The following is an 18,865-nucleotide window of genomic DNA, read 5'->3' on the forward strand; positions in this document are numbered from 1 at the left end:
CTCTGCCTGTTGTTGTCCAGTCTTATCCCCGTCTCATTACAGCTGAGTCTTGCGGCTTGATGAACCAACCTCCAGGCTATTTGTTCTTGTGTGTGTGTGTGTGTGTGTGTGTGTGTGTGTGTGTGTGTGTGTGTGTGTGTGTGTGTGTGTGTGTGTGTGTGTGTGTGTGTGTGTGTGTGTGTGTGTGTGTGTGTGTGTGTGCGTGTGCGCTGGCTGAGGTTATCTGCCGGAACCACGAGGCCCACATCGGTCAAGCACACACAGATCCTCCCCTACTTCCACTGAACCCTGGCAAGTCGACACACAGTACAAAAAGCGAGCTATTTATCGCAATGTCTAAACTCGTAACAGAAAAAAAAAATCTTTGTTTTGATTATGTTACATGATAATTTATGATGCTTGGGAGGGGGAGTGATGGGGGGGGGGGGATTAGGTCACTATGTCACTAGAATGCAGAAGGACACCCCACAGGGGAAAAAATAGAACATAGACATAAAAATAGAGTATAAACAACTATGGCCTTAAATAAACACATAAATCTAAAAATGAAATTTGTGCTACATCTAGTTCTGCCATCTAAACAAGGAGTTTACAGCCATGCTAGCAGCTCCTTTGGAAAGTGAACCAAATGGAAGGAAGTTAGCACAGTCGACAGCTGTGGTTGAGGACATTTAGTTGAGCAGGTATTTGGTCATAAACCCACCTTTTTTTTTACTGCTGACTATAATAATTCCTCCTGGTGGGAACATGATTGTTACTTTGAACCATATATATATTATATATATATATATATATATATATATATATATCAATCTGTTGGTGATGCTGGTCAGTCAGGGCAACACAAGCAGTGGGATTCATAGACAAGGAACCACAGACTGTGTGTGGGCGTCATCAGCGTGGCGTAACCCGTTGGTTTGTGGACCGCCATAATGAAGCCTTGAGTTCTGCAATTTCGTCATCGCCATCGTGGGTTACGACCGTCGCCGTGTTTTTTTGTTTGCAACCAATGAACAGAAGGTAAGATATTTGGAACGTGGAGGAGTGACGTGGAGACACTGTTTATGTCTCTGATAGCAGCATCAACCTGTCAATCACAGTAAGCCCCGCCCTAAAGCATACCTTTCTTTATGGTCTAGTTGATTCTACATGGATAATTTACTAAATGAACATCATTTCATCATTGTAGAAGACTTGAAACTAGAGATTTAGACCTCAAGAACCACGAATGTCGTATGTCTAAATGAAGAAAAAAAATCAAAGTGACACAAAAAAAAGAATCACGTGAAAGGGGGTAATTTTCTTTCTTTAGACTAGCGTTAATATATCCTTTTGAACTGCAATATGTTTTCCCTTTAGTCGTTGTGTTCTTAAGTCAAACACATGGAGACAGATAAATGTCTAACTGGGGAAGGCGACAAAATCACAGGGGCTTCAAAGACTCAATGTTTTAATTGGATTGGTTGAAATGTGCGCTACAAAGGTGAAATGATAAGGGCCTTGATGCCACTCCCATGGTTTCTAAATCTAGTTTGGACATAGGCCAGATGTTTACTTGGTGCATATTCCTAAATACAATCCATTCAAATAAATTCTCACAATATACAGCACACAGCAAACTTGGCAGGTTAATATTCAAGTGCAGAAATATGTTTTTGGGGTTCTGGGAAGCATCGACCTCCGCTTCTGAAAAGTGAAGCCAAAGCTGAAGTGCTTTAAACTTGCATTTAACTCCTCCGGTTGCAATAAGAAATCTGATTGTCTAGAAGTCTGTGAGAAAATGACACTACTCCTCACTTGATTAATCACCCCAGTGAAGACATGAGTGCCCCGCACCAAACAGCTGACAAAGTTAGCGACGAGCTGGTGAACACAGTCGAAGATTCAGCCGCTGAATAACCAGATATTCTTTGCTGGAGGATTACGCAGTATGCAACATTTGGAGAGCTTTGGGAGTCTGAAGACATCACAAACTGCGTGGGAATTTGCGTAAGCACTAAAAGCAGCCAATATCCAACACGGATGTTTACATGGTGATAGAGGGACAATTACGCGGCAATACATGTTGAAGATAACAGCCCGCCGTCAATAAAAAAGCCATAAACTCTGAACTTGTGCGGAAAACTAATATTGACACAGTGGGCTGACATGAACTGAACAGTGTGTGCCCGTGTGTGTCAGGGTCTGGTGCGTTTGAATGTGTGTGCGTGTGTGTGTATGTGTGTGTGTGAATATACAGCCTCCTGCCTCATCCCCTCACACACACACGCATACACACTCATCCTCAGCCCTCGCTCGACAGGAAGTAGTCATAGCTGCAAAGGCCAGAGGGCGCTTCTCCGAGGGCGCATGAGGATGTGCTGGTGTATCTCTCTCACTGAGCCACCGGGAAATGAGGTTCTCCTCTCTTCTGGGCTTACATATGCACACACACAACCACACACCCACGCACACACACACATATCGGAGCCATAAAAAGCTTAAGGCTGAGACAACCCAGCAGTTTTCAAGTCAATCATTTTTTTCATGGAGTAAGCTGCAAGTAGCAGCTGGAACAGTCCGTTTTTTTCTTTTTTTGAATCTCGAACGAGTCAAATCACAGTTTTAACTCCAGCAACCTGCAAGGCCACAGTGCCAAGAACACATCTGGCATACTCCTCCTCAGCCCAGACAGATCGGATGATGGTACCTGAAGGAGTCAGTTTCATCACTCAACTCCAGAGGTGTCTACCCAGATATCTGTAGGATACGACACGATGGAGGCAAACAGAGTTTCATTTCCAGTACTCACGACAATAAACAGAATTGGATGTTGACAATGGAACTGTGGCCAAACCACGGACCTCAATGTCAGCAGGTTTCATAGCGACTATGTCTTCAGTAGAAAGTATTTCCAAAGATAAACACCACAAGAGGGAAGTGAGAAACACTTCATCCCACTAGAGGAAAAAGAAAAAGCAGCTTTCATTTCGCTGCCAAGCAGAAGCACTTTTGGCACCAAAACTTCCTCTGAGCCCGACATCATAATAAGTGTCTCGCGCTGGTGGCCGCATATAATAATCAATTATGCCTCTGAAGCCATATTCCATATGCACTGAAATTGGCCACAGCTGCTTTTCTGTTAGGCCCAATTTAGGATGAAAGTAATATTAAGTCCGAATCATAAAACATTTTCTCACCCTGTACTGACAAAAGTGACATGATCAAATTATCTCTTAATTTTCCGATAAATTACAGATTTCTAGTGATTGCAACTGATTAATCTGAATTATCTTATTTTCTCAAGACAAACAATTATGTGAAGTACGTTTTTTTGTTATGAGCCATATCAAACTTTATTAAGTTGAGACAACGGATCTTTCTTTTTTCTTCACTGAAGGTCAAGAATATCAGCAATAATGGAACTGACTAGAATAAAACATGAAGTACAGGGGAGATAATATGTGGACGGTGAGATATATTTCAGCTCAATCATTCATCTTTTGCCACTTGGGGTCAGCGCTACAAGCTGTTCATGCAAATATGACATAATCTGCTCCTAAAGCTGATCGAGGGAACTTGTGAGCAGACAGTTGCTCGATCAACGCACCATCATACAACGGGGCAAATGACATCTTGCAAATGATGTATTTCTTTGTTGCTCCCTTGCTTCATGATGAACATTGTCCAATGTGGTTTTCTGCAGTGTGCAAGATTTCTCTATTTTTTTGGTTGTCGTGGCGATGCAGAACGCTGCCGGGTTTGAAGAGAGCCGCTGAGCTGGAAGAATATCCTTCAGCTCAAGTGGCACTTAAAGCGCTGCTCTCTTCACAGCCACTCCACTGCTGCTCGAGCTCAATATTCTGTAGAATCCCGAGTCATTTAACATGTAAAACAAATCACTTCCTGTCCCCCTGACACCGGCTGATTCTATAAGCAAATGCAAAAGCTCAAGAATGTGCTACAGCTCGGTTTTCTGTTGTGTTATCATATGGAGCACAACACTGCAAATACATTTAGACGTTGAGTCAAAAACTTCATTTTCTGAATGCAATTATTAACCAGTAAAGCCCAAAGAATTATTCATGGCTCTTTGTCGCCCCTTTGAAACTGTTTGTGCCACATTACTTTGCCCAGTTGCTTACAGTTGCTAACTGAACATCCAGTGCACAGCAATGTCTTGTGCAAAACTGTAACATGCCCCAATATACCAGAGCCACAGAGCATCAATTATTTCAGATCTGTGCAGATCTATTGAATGAACTATTCATACACTCTGTCATATTCATTGAATGTATTTTAACTCTAAATCTGTCCTTCTGGTCACATGACATCTATTGCACCTGTACATCCTGGAGAGGGATCCTCCTCTGTTGCTCTCCTGCAGGTTTCTTCCCTTTTTCCCCCTGAAGGGTTATTTGGGAGTTTTTCCTGATCTGTTGCGAGGTTTTGGGGCAGGGATGTCTATGTGTACAGATTGTAAAGCACTCCGAGACAAATTTGTAATTTGTGAAATTGGGCTATACAAATAAACTGAATTGAATTGAATCATGAATCCTAATCACGACTGGTGACACTTGTAGAGCATGTTGGCCTGCCTGCATGTGCACCCGAGCTTTCATTAGTTCCCACAACACAACAACACTCTCCTTATGGGTGAACAACTCTGATGCAATTTACTTAAAGAAACAATTGCAATCAATGGTTTTCACTTTCCTTTTGTTATAGTGTTCCCCACTGCTGTGTGAGCAGGTACACAACATGTTGAGTGAAAATGTTGTGTCAGCACACTGACCGTGTGCACAGTGTGTGCCAATGAAGTTTTAATGAGCACTTTCGCCTCGGAGACACTAGATTTAAATTAAAATGCGTCTCAACCATCTCCCTTGGATCCAAGCTACCAGTCCAACCAGGGAAATGAATAATGTTCTCATGATATGAGCTTTATAACCTACTGCTCTTCACACAGGACCCACATATTACTCAATGTACAACCTTACTGAATGCTAAAAACTATATTCACTACATACATGTGAAACATACCGTATGTATCGATAGATAAGACTCTAGTTAAGTCTAACTCTAGTTTAGTCTAACTCTAGTTAAGTCTAACTCTAGTTAAGTCTTACTCTAACCATGAACGGTTGGGAGACTTCTGGTTCCAAGTTGAGCAATGTATTTCCAGTCAGCTGGTCTATGCACCATGGACGTGTTTAAAATAGATTTTTCAGATGTCTTTTTCGGCTGAATTCTACTAAAAGTAGCAAACGCTCTATGAATTCAGTGCGTGTGGCGGTTGAGAGAGAACGTGTGTAAATAAGTGTTCCAAACAGGTTGTTCCTGATTATGAGCAATGATTGCTGTTCGGTTGCACTGCACCACAACAGCCCTGGCCCTTCACGGGCTCTGGATAAAACCGTTGGGTTCTTGGTAGAACCCTCCGGTGGCATATTGATAGCACCTCCCCGAAGGTTGAAAGGTTCTGTTTCGAAGCTCCGTTGAAGGGTTCTGGTTAAAAACATACCACCAATGAAGCTATGTAGAACCTCTCATAGCGAGTTGTGTTCACATACGGTTCAAGGTACAACGCATCATTCCCTCAAGCCGGTGGGAACACCTTCCACAACTGAGGAAGCTTCATTGGATCTCAGCGTTTCTATTCAACTTTACGAACACTATCCAATAAATGTGCTGATGCCCATGGAAACACGGCGAGGGACTGAAAACTGAAGATATTTTATATCTAATTACCTATTACAGGCCCATTTATGACCCGTTATATATATATCAGTTATACATCAGCATTAGTAGTATGTACATGCATAATAGGCCTTTTATGCTTCATTAGTCACAAGTCTGTATATCCTTTAAACAACTTGAAAAATGTGAGCTTTCCTCTTGGTAAAAGAACACAAATCCTGATGATGACAACGTCGACGTAAAGTCTTACGATGGACTCGTTGTTCCTGCCGTCGGTGTTGACGAAGTCCGCACCCGGGTTCTTCTCCTCGCCAGCGACTGGCAGGTAGTCGGTCCTCCTCATCGTGTCGGCCAGCTCCCGCTGTTGGCTGCCTGAGTGTTCACGAGCAGGAGAACCTGGGGGAGGAAACAGAGAGATGGATGTAGAATTAGTCATTTGAGAGAGAGAGAGAGAGAGAGAGAGAGAGAGAGAGAGAGAGAGAGAGAGAGAGAGAGATGCCTGTTTCCGTACTGTCTTTTAAGACTCTTTTTAATGCATTCTGTTTCTAAATAATAATTTGAATGGCTGTCACAGGGAAGAAGACATTCCTGGGGTATGGTCGTGCAGAGATTATGAGATGATGGGGAACCCGGACCACCGACAGGTAAAAAGAAACCTCCCCCAACGCCCAGACTGAAAGAGATCCCCGTAAAGAGAGACAGACTCGGAGAGACAGAAAACAAATAGAGATCAGGTTTTGTTTGTAGTTGACACACATCTACTCTGTCTTCTGAGAACAGAGCTGTTCTGATTCAAATGGCTTTACTCGTGTATTTGAATGGAAATGTCCCGTTGGCCTCAGTATGCTATGCTGCTGTAATATGAAGTCAACAAAACAGCAAAAACAAATATCAATTAATTGTATTTATCCGACGACTTTCGGGTCAGATTTGCTTGTAGATATTCAATATTAAAAGATGTTAACAGGCACTTCAACGCTGTGGATCAGGGCTCCCCTCACCCCTGGGCCTCTGTGCAGTAATCCATCCATGGGCAGAGCTGTATGCACATGACATTCTGAGAGATAGATAGTATCAAATCTATTACCCATATTCATTTGAGCTGTGTACTGTTATTGATGCCATGAGGATTTGTATTGTACCAACATTTGGATGTCACTTGGATTTGTTTATTGATTTTGCTCCGTTCTTCTGTCAGTTGAGGGTTTAATGTGAATATTAGATGCTCACAAAGGGAACATTTTCCAGCCTCTCCACATATCCTGCATGAACTGCAAATATCAGAATCATTAGGAAACCTTTTCGAACAATGCTTTGTGATGGGTTATGGGTTCTGTTTCCATGGAAACAATGTTGTTCTTGAATCTAAGCTCGTAGCGTATTATATTCCCTCGCAGCCCAGCGCCCGGTAGAAATGACATGATGGCAGTGAACACATCATGCACCAGAGCAGCGTGGCAGGCTCTCTGCACTGAAGAAGGGAAGAAACACACAGATAAACTACGGGATGCACTCGCCACTCTCCACAGGAAACAGCTGTCCCCATGGATACCGATGGAAGACTTGCCTGCTCAGCTGGCGTCTTACATTACAAGCTGCTCCTTTGTAACATGTCTGAAGTGAGCGTGTTCTGTTTGTGCGACGATCCAGCTGTCACATGATCGATGCGACGCCATGTACAACTGCAGCCGAGTATTTTATCAGAATGGGTTTATGGGTCTTTTGTTATTATTACCCAGAGGCATTTCAACAAGAACCTGTAATCAAGCTTTGACCAAAGAGAACAACTCATCAGTCACAGGCAGAGCAATGAGCAGACAACACAGTTAATTATCTGAGTCCCTGCATCAAGCTGCTCCCTCCGTGGACCACAGTATAATAATCACATCTCCAAACAATTATGACGGGTATCGCAAATTCATAAAAGCCCAGGAGGAACCGTCATAAAGAAAAAGGTCTTCAGGGTGTCTGTAGCAGAGTATCACTAACTGCAAGACACAACTTACTTATTTAAAGAGGAAAATCGTATCATTCTAATTTCTCAGATATTCATTTCCATGGCAGTGAGCATGAACACAGCGGCCTCTCTGTGTCTCCAAACACAGCGTTAAATGTTCCTTCAAATTCCTTTAATTCTCTGTTTTAAAGAAAAGATATCCTCCTCGATGTCCTCCATGAACATCTGGCATAGCTGGAAATTGGGAATCAGCTTCCATACATGTGTTGGATCGACACTTAGGGAGGAGCTGCCCCGCCTCAGCCCGCTAAGGAACAGGGCCACGGAGCCCAAGCAGAGTCGACTTCTACCAATCCGAACGGAGAGGAAATTGAAACGTTAAAAACAAGCCGCCGTTCAATCTCAGCAGATGTTTGTTCCCTGGACAATAAGATGGATTCTGCAGGTTGTTGATGGCTTTGCTTTCACTGAAACATGGATTCATCGAAATATCCCCGCCAAACAGACTACACCCTTTTCTTGCCGATAGGGGCGCCTTAACCTTTGCTAAGTGATTGGTATGTGAACGCTCCGGTGGTCTCCAGTAGTGTTCAATTCAATTCAGTTTATTTTATATAGCCCGATATCACAAATTACTAATTTATCTCAAAGGGCTTTAGAGTCTGTACACATAGACATCCCTGTCCCAGGACCTCACATCGGATCAGGAACAACTCCCAAGAAATAGAAAAACGTTGACAGGGAAAAGAGAGTCCGTATCAGTTCTCTGCGGCGGCCGTCAGTGAACTCGGTGAATCACGGCCAGAGATTTCAACCATTCAAATCTTAAAACCCCTTTTTCCTAAATGTTATCACCATATAACTTTGCGACTAGAGGGCGCAAACTCTGGGCCTGCAGCCCACCCCCAACCGTAGCTACTGAGATCACAAATCTGTCCTGCTAATGTATCTTTATTGACCAACTGTTAAACAGGTGATCATAGACCAGTTGAGAAATAGACCAATGGACATTCAAATCTATAAACCCAAACTTCAAACTCATCTTTCGACCTTAGTTTCTTATACCTTGATTACTTCAGGCCTGTACCTATTACCGTTACCCATACGGCGAACAGTCCTGGCCTCAGTGGACATATTATTACACTACCGTTCAAAAGTTTGGGGTCACTTAGAAATGTCTTTATTTTTCAAAGAAAAGCACTGTTTTTTCAATAAAGATAACATTAATCAAAAATACACACTATACATTGTTAATGTGGTAAATGACTATTCTAGGTGGAAACGTCTGGTTTCTAATGAAATATCTCCATAGGTGTATAGAGGCCCATTTCCATCAACTATCACTCCAGTGTTCTAATGGTACATTGTGTTTGCTAATCGCCTTAGAAGACTAATATCTGATTAGAAAACCCTTGTGCAATTATGTTAGCACAGCTGAAAACAGTTATGCTTGAAGTTTGAAGAACAAAATTAATACTTCAAATATTAATCATTATTTGACTATATTTTCTATTCAATTTTCAATTCATTTGATAAATAAAAGTGAGTTTTCATGGAAGACACAAAATTGTCTGGATGACCCCACACTTTTGAACGGTAGTGTAAGTCCAGTACTATAGTTTGTCCTGCTGACGAGAACTCTGTCCATTTTCTGAAAAAAACAAAACCCACTGCATCTTTTACGCCCTAGATTTGTTTGTCGTCCCATAAGTACACATGTCCAAGTGTTGAGCCTATATCTCTCTGCTGTCTTCCCTCCCTCCCTAGTCTCCTAGTTATGTATTTATGTCTTTTCACTCAACCTTCTCTGTGCCGGACCTTCAGCCATCCTGGGACCTCTCTCTCTCTCCCTCTCTCGCTCTCTCTCTTGTCAGGACTTCATACCAGATGTTGGGATCTGGATCTTCATCCTCCAGGAGATTCAAGCTCTCCCCTTTTATCTTTCTTTCTCCCTTGGGTGCTTTTTATATGTCCTGTGAGAGGGATTCCCTCCTCTGTTGCTCTTCCCAAGGTCTATTCCATTGTTTCCCTCTTTAAGGGTTTTCGGGAGGTTTATCCTGATCTGAATCGGGGTCTAAAGACAGAGGGTGCCGTATACTTTACAGATAGTAAAACCCCCTGAGGCCAACTGGTGATTTGTGATATCGGGCTGTATAAATAAAATTGACTTTACTGGTGTTTTGGTTGAAGGTAAAAATGGATTTTGCTTCTTTGACTCTGCGGCAAAATTCTTTGCCTTTGACACTAAATTCGCCCCCCGTGCGTCACAAACGTTACACCTTCGGAATTAATCACTGAACATTATGCTGCCGCAGTCACTTATGATACATCCATTTCAGCAGTTATTTGAGCACAGTCCAACTCCATTTTCTAGTATTTCGCAGTCCTATGGAAGAACTTCCACACCCAAATACATCATTTTGTATTTGGACTGAAAAAAGGGTAACAAAATTGTAATTCATCACAAACAGTTAATTTTAGTAAGTGATGAAAATCAACTGGTAGGCGTTGCAAACTTGCCTCAAATCGATGATTCAGTTGAAATGAAAACAAGTGAAAACGCCATCTGTCGGAAGGTTAACGTCTGTCTTAACCCACACAGTGTGGTTGTGGTGTGTGGAGTCCACGCTATTTAGTTAATGGGCTCAAATACACAAAACACCATTGTGGTCCTTGAAAGCAGCACTGGGCGACGATGTCAGTGAGTGTAAATATCTGAGATCTTGAAAATGCTGCTGGTGAAGTATTTTTTTAGTTAATGTTAAAACACACAGCCCCACCACTGCTATGTGGTTCTTTAAAGCTTCACATGCTGGTGGCCACAAAGAGGTATCTTTTAAAGAATGTTGAAGACTCACTCAAGTGAAATCTATTCGCTGCACACACAGACATACTTTAAAGTCCATACGCTTGTTGTCCCTTTTACTACAGCGGCATGCCATATTAAAACTAGAAGGTATAAAGGATAGTATGTTGACATCTATTGACCGAGTAAATCACAATTTCAAATGCACAATTTCCTCTGAACTGCCATACTCGTCAGTGAGGCTGAACTATTTAGAAAAAAAGGATATAGTTGCTATTATTATGACTGAGATATTAGCGGGAAAGATCATTTAAAAATATTTACACAACAGTACTTCATTTACAATGGTGATTTAACACACATGTGGCCTTCCTCATCTGACCATTGCAAAGATCACATTGTGATTGACATAAAAGTTGGACTTGCTAAATCTGCTGGTGGTCAGTGGGAGCGTTTTTTGTCGTGAGACGAGAGATCTGACTGGTTTACTGACACACGACCAAGCACAAGCATTGTTGCTGTACGGTTAACCACAACTGAATATACCTCCACTGTATGATTTTGTAAAATGTAGTGTATTTTAAACGTGTCCTGTTAAACCACCAAGAAAAGAGAGTTTTATCAAGACCATCTCGGCAGTTCTGTCTCTTGGATAAAGCTGGCTACTGTAAAGGAGATCATAGCTCAATGTACAAACCCTTGTTTTTAGACAGAAGGCAAAAACCACCTCTCGGGAGAGAGTCAAAACTTTTCTCTGCAATCGAGGTAGTTTGATTGAATTTTGCCGTTTCCATACAGCTTTTGCGTTCCATCACTGCAATACTTCCAAATGTGCATCAATGAAATGGAAGTGTGAACATGGGCCCTTGGCCTCAATTGAAATACCTGAGGTGATCTTCATGTTACATGTGTGGCACGGCAAGTTTTCTTTGGTACAGTTCTTGCACGTATCAACATAAACATGCATCCTGAACGAAATGTGTGTTCTATGTCTGGTTTCTATAGATGTAAAACATATTCCAGGATGTGGTTCAGTTCATGTAATCACAGATATTCCCTGACGACCTGACCCCACCCAAGACCGCAAATCTCTTGGCTGGAGGCCGAGGCCGGCGGCAACTCAGTGTATGTCTCAGTTCGGCTCTTGGGAACTCAACCTATTTTAATTGTATATCCATATTAACAACTGTAGTCAACATGCCTGAGATCTGAATCCACACGTTCTATTGCGTTAGCTATTAGAGCATCTCGTAAACAACCAGGGAAGTGGTTAATAGGCGCGTTGCGCGGTAAAGGAGACCAGCCAGCCGATGTTTAATTAACCTGCCACGCCCGTTGTTGAAGAGGAGTGGTTTCTCTCAGATCTGCTTTTAATCACATGGATGCACGTGTTGTCTTCCTCCTACAGAGCACACTCCGGTCCCTCCTGACATTAGTTGATGGTTTGTTTCGATCCATGTATTTCTCAGGTCTTGAGGATTCCTTTTTTTCTGCAATGGTTGCAGGCAGAAGAACACAATTTGACTGAAGTGACAATGATACAATGCTTATTTTAGTTGGTTTACTACGTAGTGGCGAATATTTTTGGTCATCATTGCTCGTAATTAGGATGAACATGATTATTGCCGGGTCCCCCATACGACCCTAACCCCCCCCCCCCCACACACACACACACACACACACACACACACAGACCTGTCCTTCAAATTTATTTGATTTAGATGGATACTTTATGTTTAAAGTTACATTAATGAACATGTTCAAATACGATCAAATTAATGCATACTACAGAACAACAAACCAACAGAGATCTATCTATATGTTCCCCTCAATCCCCCTTTTTTTGGGTGAGTGTTTAGGACCTCTAACTTTACTGTTTCTGGTTCACTGCTCTCATATGTTTCCAGCAGCAGCTGGATTTCTATCTACAAATTGGAGAAATCATTTCGCTATACCAGGATGCTGAAAAGGACCATCACGCCTATCAGCAGTCCCCCATCAGCAGCATCTTAGTGTGAAAAGCTGATTAGACGGAGTCAGGTGTGTGAGGGCTCCCATCCGGTGCCGTATCGGTGCGCCCATGTGCGTTATCAGCAGCAACAACCCACCTGGAGCAACCGCAGGGAATATATGGAATACACGGAATATAAGGACCTCGTCAAACTGGTGCGACAACAGACGCACAGCTTTATTTCGCCTCTCTACATCTCTGCCCGCGCGCTCAAATCACCATCATCCTCATCATCATCATCTTCGGCATCATAATTCTGCGAATCTTTTTGGGAAAAGTATTCATCAAAGCGCTCTTACCGGGCTCCTCTGCGCCATCATGACTTACGCTCCCAAACAGCTCCCCTCCTCCGTCATCCTGTCGCTCCATTGGTTTAAAAAAAAAAGAGCCGCTCAGGGTCCAGCTCTTGACAGTGCCCACGATCTCTACAGGATCTATCCCCCCCCCCCAGCACCCACCCCCACCCCTCGTGCGTATCCCGGGGCTTCACAGCCGCCTGCGCTATTGCATGGAAACGCTGGATGGACAGCTATAGCGCTTATTCATTCGTTAGGAGGAGTCGGTGGAACTCCCTGTCAAACTGTCCCCCTGTCCAATGTATCCAGAAGAAAGCACCTGTCCGGGACGTGTCCAGTGCGATTGTTACAGAAGGTGTAAACAAGTCCTGCCTCAATGGCATCGTCTGTCAGAATGAGACCACTCTGGGCTGAAGCGTCTCGTCCGCGCGTGAGGGCGTTCTCTGTCTAAATGGGATTAACCACTCGCGCACAAGACAGCAGACTGATAACGCGCAGGGAAGCTGAGCCAAAGTCGTGCCAAAACTGTCTAGAATGGTGTTGCCTTCGGGTCCCGTGGGAAAGCCGGGAAATGTGGGCGGCCTGAATTGAACCTGCTCTCCTCGTCGTATGCAGCTGTTGTTGCCATAATAGCTGTGGAGTGGATCCGTATTGTTCTGACGATCGAGTTTGCAATTTCTCATTTAGCCGCCATTCCGATGAAAGTCTGTGTCAGAGGTCAAACTTGCTTAATTTCCCCTTGTGGTTCAAATTTTGCGGCAGCTCATAAGATATAAAAAACATACTCTGCTTGTGTATCCCCCACACACACACACACACACACACAGCAAGTACATCATTTTCGTGGTGGATTAACATGCTTTAAAATAATTTCAAATATGTTTTTTTAATATAAATTGTTGTGCAACAGGGCGAACATTTTATTGTCTATCCAGGTTGGCTGCAAGGATTCTGTAAATACCCTCAGAGCACCGGGAGCGGGAGGGGCTGTCAAAGGGCCAGATTGGAAATTCCGGCCATCTCCACGCGACTCTCAACATGGCGGCGGCTAGCACCAGTGACCTGGGGGTGGGTGCTACCCTCACTCCATCAGTCGGAGATCAGAGATCGCGAAAGTGTTGGAGGCCAATAAATAGCCAGCGGGGCACTCACATGTATATTTCTCAAAGAGATGCGTAAATGGCCATCTTTAGATTATTTAAAGACTGCTGGTTATTCATTTTACTCAAAATCAGACGATGGTAACAATGAGAGGAACCAACTGGGGCTAAAAGAGTAAAGGTGTGTGTGGGGGGATGGGAGGGGAGAGGGAGGGGGAGTCTTCTGCTTGCATCATATTAACTGACTTTCCAGATACTTCCCCCACTCATTCCTTATTGTCCATTCATAATGGGAACAGACCTCATCAGCTAACATACTCTCCGAGTTTATGTTACCTTCTCTTACAGTGGGGCGCGCGAGTTTTGTCATCTCCGACGGGGTGTGAACGTAGCATTGTTCTGGAGCGTCTCTGCGCCAGCTGGTGCCACCCACTCCCTCCGGAGTTCTCAAGTAGACTCGAGGTGATCGGAGGCGTACGAGCGAACGCCGTGGCGGTGTCTCGCGTAAAAGCGTCTCGCGGCAAGGAGAGAGGAAAGAGGACACTCATGGACGCCTTCGTTACGACGTTACACATTAGCAACGGACCCGTACACGGAGCGGCTCTCCTGAATGGACAATACACCAGGGCTCTCAAGTCTCACGCATTGAGCGTGAGACTCACGCATTTCGGTCTTATCTCACGCACTCCCGCCACACATCGAATTCCTCACGCTGAAAAAACCTCTCGGCTATTTAATGCTTGAATGCAGGGGTGCTCAATACGCCGATCGATTGTTCCGCTGCAGAGCTCCGACGCCGGTCTGCGCGCATGGAGATGGAGCAAAAAATAGTCACTAGCCCCCCCGTCAACAACTCTTTTCGGCTCGATGCCGGCGCGCGCAACAGTCAGCTGTATCGGGTGCTGATGGAAATCTCACGCTTGCCTGTCTTCAAAACTTGAGAGCCCTGATACACAGCCTCAGAATGTCCTAAATATCGATACTACTGCATGTCCCATAACAAGAACTACCAAAAGTACATTTTTATTAATGCGTAAATGCGTCCTCTCCCTCCATCTGCACAACTATCTGTTACTACCTGCTGCGAGCACGCGCTCCCTGCTGGATCAGAGACGGCTCGAGGGCATTGCATTCAAACTACGAAGCAGCCTTCCCCGGGCCACACACAAAGAACAAGTCGTTAAACCCAACGCTACTTCCCGCGTATTTGCACCAGTTCCTCGGTCTACTGTTGAGTGGACTCGAATCAATCCAACCCATCACGGGGGGAAACCCTCCTCCCTCAAACTGCTCCTCGAGACGAGGCGCATCAATCAGAGCTCACCCCCCATTTCCATGTCGTTTTTTTTCTTCATTTCATATACTTGACCCATAAAATGCTCTCCAATTAGAAGAATTTAAAGTATTAAAGTGCAGCAACGAAAACGAAAAAAGATCACACATAGCTTAAAGGTAGGGGAAACTGGCAAGGTGCCATTTTACACACAGAACAAATCAATTAAAGGGGAGCAAACAAGTGCAGGTCCCTGATGTAAAAGAGCTTGTATATGATTTGCTTGTAAAAGGATGATTTACCTGAATCTCCAGCGTTGAAGTGATGAAGCCGCTTGGGTGAGAAGGTGGACAGGAATAAGAGCAGGTCTTGGCTCAGGTAACACTTCCCACTCACCTGTGTGTGTGCGTGTGTGTTTGCAGATGGGGCGGAGGAAGTGCTGCTGGCCTCCTCAGGTAAAGTCTCTCCTCCCACACAGCGGCTCCAGGAGAACGAGAATTCATTGGCTGGTTGTGCAAACGTGACAAGGTAAAGGCAAGGGACTGCTAAAGCCCCGGATGTTTTTTCATTAGCCCCGAATGTTTTCAACCAAAAAAAAAAAAAGATTTGGTACACAAGTGGTTAACACCTCCAGGTCGCACGTGACGTCATTCACCCAAAACAGCGGAGTCAGACTGGCAGCAGGCGCACGTAACAGCAAGCTTCTGTCTGAGAGTATTTCTATGTCTACAAATTTCGCTGCTTCACTCTTCTGGGCTAAGCCCAGCGCCGCCGCTCCCATAACGCGCATCGCTCTGCCGTGATACGCGCCGACACATCCGCGCACACAGGTGAGCACACTCTCACTCGAAAAACTCACTAGCACCCCCGTCCCCCCCCCCCCCCGTCGTCGACAATGCTCGCACTGGCTAAGCCCCGGATGTATCCAAATCCTAGAGACGCGCCTGCTGCTCAGTAATGGTAATTGGTAAATGGACCTGTACTTGTAGAGCGCTTTATCGTCTTCCGACCACTGAAAGCGCTTTGACACTACATGACATCATTCACACACTGATGGGAGGGCCTAAGGTTACACCTGCATATTAGGAGTAACTAACCTTCATACACACATTCACACACCGTATAGGCACAGCTACGGGTTAAGTGTCTTGCCCAAGGACACATCGACATGGGGTAGCGGAGCCGGGATCGAACCACCGGTCCTCTGATTGAAGGACGACCCTGCTCAGCCACTGTCACCCACAATCTACAATCAACCCATGGTTCCGGTCATTACATTGTTATTTTAACTTAAACTATGAACTTTTTTCCAACCGTAACCAAGTGGTTGTTGTTGCCTAAATCGAAACATTTAATAACTTTAACCACGGGAAATTGTGTGTGGGTAAAGTAGTGATAGAAGCTGAAATACGTTGAACTGTCCTTATGGAGTATGCAACGGTGCCCAAGACACAAGCAGTATCTGTTGTCAAGGCATGAAAGATATCACCAGTAGGAGCTGCAGTCAGGATCTGGTGTGTTATTCAACGTGAGCGTTCAAATAATTAAAAATATATTTCTTGCAAGGCACTGAGGGACCGTGCAGGGAGAGGGTTCCTCTAGGAGTGTGACTAGGTGTGTCGTGTTGCTTTGATTCAATTCTGTTTACTTTGTACAGCCCAATATCACAAATTACACATTTGCTTTAGAGGGCTTTACAATCTGTACACATACGACCTCCCTGTCCCAAGACCTCTCATCGGATCAGGAATAACTCCTAAAAAAACATTTCACAGGGAAAAAAAGGGAAGAACCCTTCAGGAGAGCAACAGAGGAGGGTCCCTCTCCAGGATGGACAGAAGCAATCGATGTCATGTGACCAGGAGGAATCATTACAGAGTTACAACACATTCAATGAGTATGACCGAGTGTATGAATAGTTGGTATTAGGCATGGACCACGATCCAGACCTCCATAAACCATCAGGCAGATGGAGGTAGAGAGAAGGAGTGCGCGGGGCATCAGCAGGGCCATGGCATCAGACCCAGCCAGGTCCAATGGACCCAATGAGACGTGAAGTCACAAAGACTACGGGGAGGAAGCAGAGTTAATAATGTACAATGGAGAGATGAAAATTCATCCATAAGTAGAGAGAGAAGAGGAGATTGGTGCTCAGTGTATCGTAAGACGTCCCCCAGCAGCCTATAAACCAAGAGCAGCAGGTGAACCTGATTCAGCCCTAACTATAAGCTCTGTCAAAGAGGAAAGTCTTGAGTCTACTCTTAAACGAGGTGACTGTGTCTGCCTCCTGGACTGAAAGTGGAAGCTGGTTCCATAAAAGAGGAGCTTGATAACTGAAGTCTCTGGCTCCCATCCTACTTTTTAAGTCTCATAGGAACTACAAGTAGCCCCTCATTTAGTGAGCGCAGCTCTCTAGTGGGGCAATATGGTACTACAAGCTCCTTAAGATATGATGGAGCATCAACAATCAAGACTTTCTAGGTGAGGAGAAGAATTTTTAAAGTGATTCTTGATTTTACAGGGAGCCAGTGCATTGAGGGGAAACTCCGAGTTATCCATACAGAATTGACCAATGCATAATTCAACACAGAAAGAGTGCCTTTTTAGAAAGTATCCACAGCAGACTGACGCTACCAGCGTGGTTTGAATCAACAGGGAGGAAAGTCTGCCTTCGGACAACATATTCGCTTCTTTACATACACACACCCTGGCAAATCAAAAGAAAAGGGAGTGCTGTTTGTAAAATACTTCCCAAATGGGTGTCATGCACAACCACAAGAATGGGCATGGCAGTCTAAAATATTTTTTTTTCATTTGTATTGGTTTTAGCTAAATGGCTCCAGAACAGGCCCGGGGTGGGTAATCGGGAGAATCGGGAGAGTTCCCGGTGGGCCGCTTCACTTCTGGGCCGGTCGAGAATTGTATTTGTTGACATTTGTCACGTTAGTCCATCTTCTCTTAAAGTGGGCTACACACGTTCCGCATTCTGACACCGCAGCCTCTGCATGGGTTGTACCATGCGAGGAAATTCACCCCTCCCAAATAATAGAGTTGGTTCAGTCCATTATGGAACCAACCAACTCAATTTGGGAGAGGAGCACTTCCTAATCGAGTTGGTTCGGCCTTTTGCCGTCTTTTCCAAAAAGTTTTCTCAGCTCCTGATAGTTGGGCCGGCCCGACCGTAACAATACGCGTCAGGGAGGATGGACGGGAGGAAGAAGGCAGGAGGGGCTGAAAAAGCCAGGTTGAAAAAAAGAAAGGCATTGGAGGAGGATGCTGCCAAATGTGCCAAGCTTACAGATTTATTTTCTCGAGGACAAACACAAGTGGCAACTGGTAAAGAGAGACACAGGCCTAATGATTAGCAACATAACTATTCGGCTAACGTTGTAGCCTTGATTAATATCATTGTAGCGTTGTCAACCTATTCCCAAGCAAAATATTAAATTGAATTAAAATATTTGCCTTTTTATCTCACCCAAAATATGGTGATCCATAGACTTTGCAAATATTATGGAAATATTGATATATACTATTGATATTGATATTGAAGTATGCAGTAATATGACTCTTAATTTTTCTTTGTAGCTTCGGAGCAGCAGATAAGACAGTCTCCTGCTGAAAATGATGAGCCCGACATTTGCAATGAGGAGGCCGTGACTACAGGGACAGGTAGAGAGGATAACAGAGGAAACTAGAATGGGCACTCGGTAGAGCGCATACCTTCGCATATCACAAGATTG

At 44.2% G+C, this 18,865-nt stretch overlaps 1 protein-coding gene across 2 annotated transcripts in view; it reads right to left on the reverse strand.

Moving 5' to 3' along the window:
- Window positions 1-15,500, reverse strand: part of ano1a (anoctamin 1, calcium activated chloride channel a) — a 71,197-nt gene extending 55,697 nt beyond the window's left edge. For both annotated transcript variants that reach the window (XM_056412866.1, XM_056412865.1), the window contains exons 1-2: window positions 15,425-15,500; window positions 5,930-6,075 (exon numbers count right to left, since the gene is read on the reverse strand). In XM_056412866.1, the coding sequence (XP_056268841.1) occupies window positions 5,930-6,022 (93 nt within the window). In that variant the 5' untranslated portion in view covers window positions 6,023-6,075; window positions 15,425-15,500. The remainder of the gene's footprint in view (window positions 1-5,929; window positions 6,076-15,424) is intronic.
- Between the last annotated feature and the right edge of the window lie 3,365 nt (window positions 15,501-18,865).

The sequence above is a fragment of the Pseudoliparis swirei genome, chromosome 4, assembly GCF_029220125.1.
Source record: "Pseudoliparis swirei isolate HS2019 ecotype Mariana Trench chromosome 4, NWPU_hadal_v1, whole genome shotgun sequence".
NCBI lineage: Eukaryota > Metazoa > Chordata > Actinopteri > Perciformes > Liparidae > Pseudoliparis > Pseudoliparis swirei.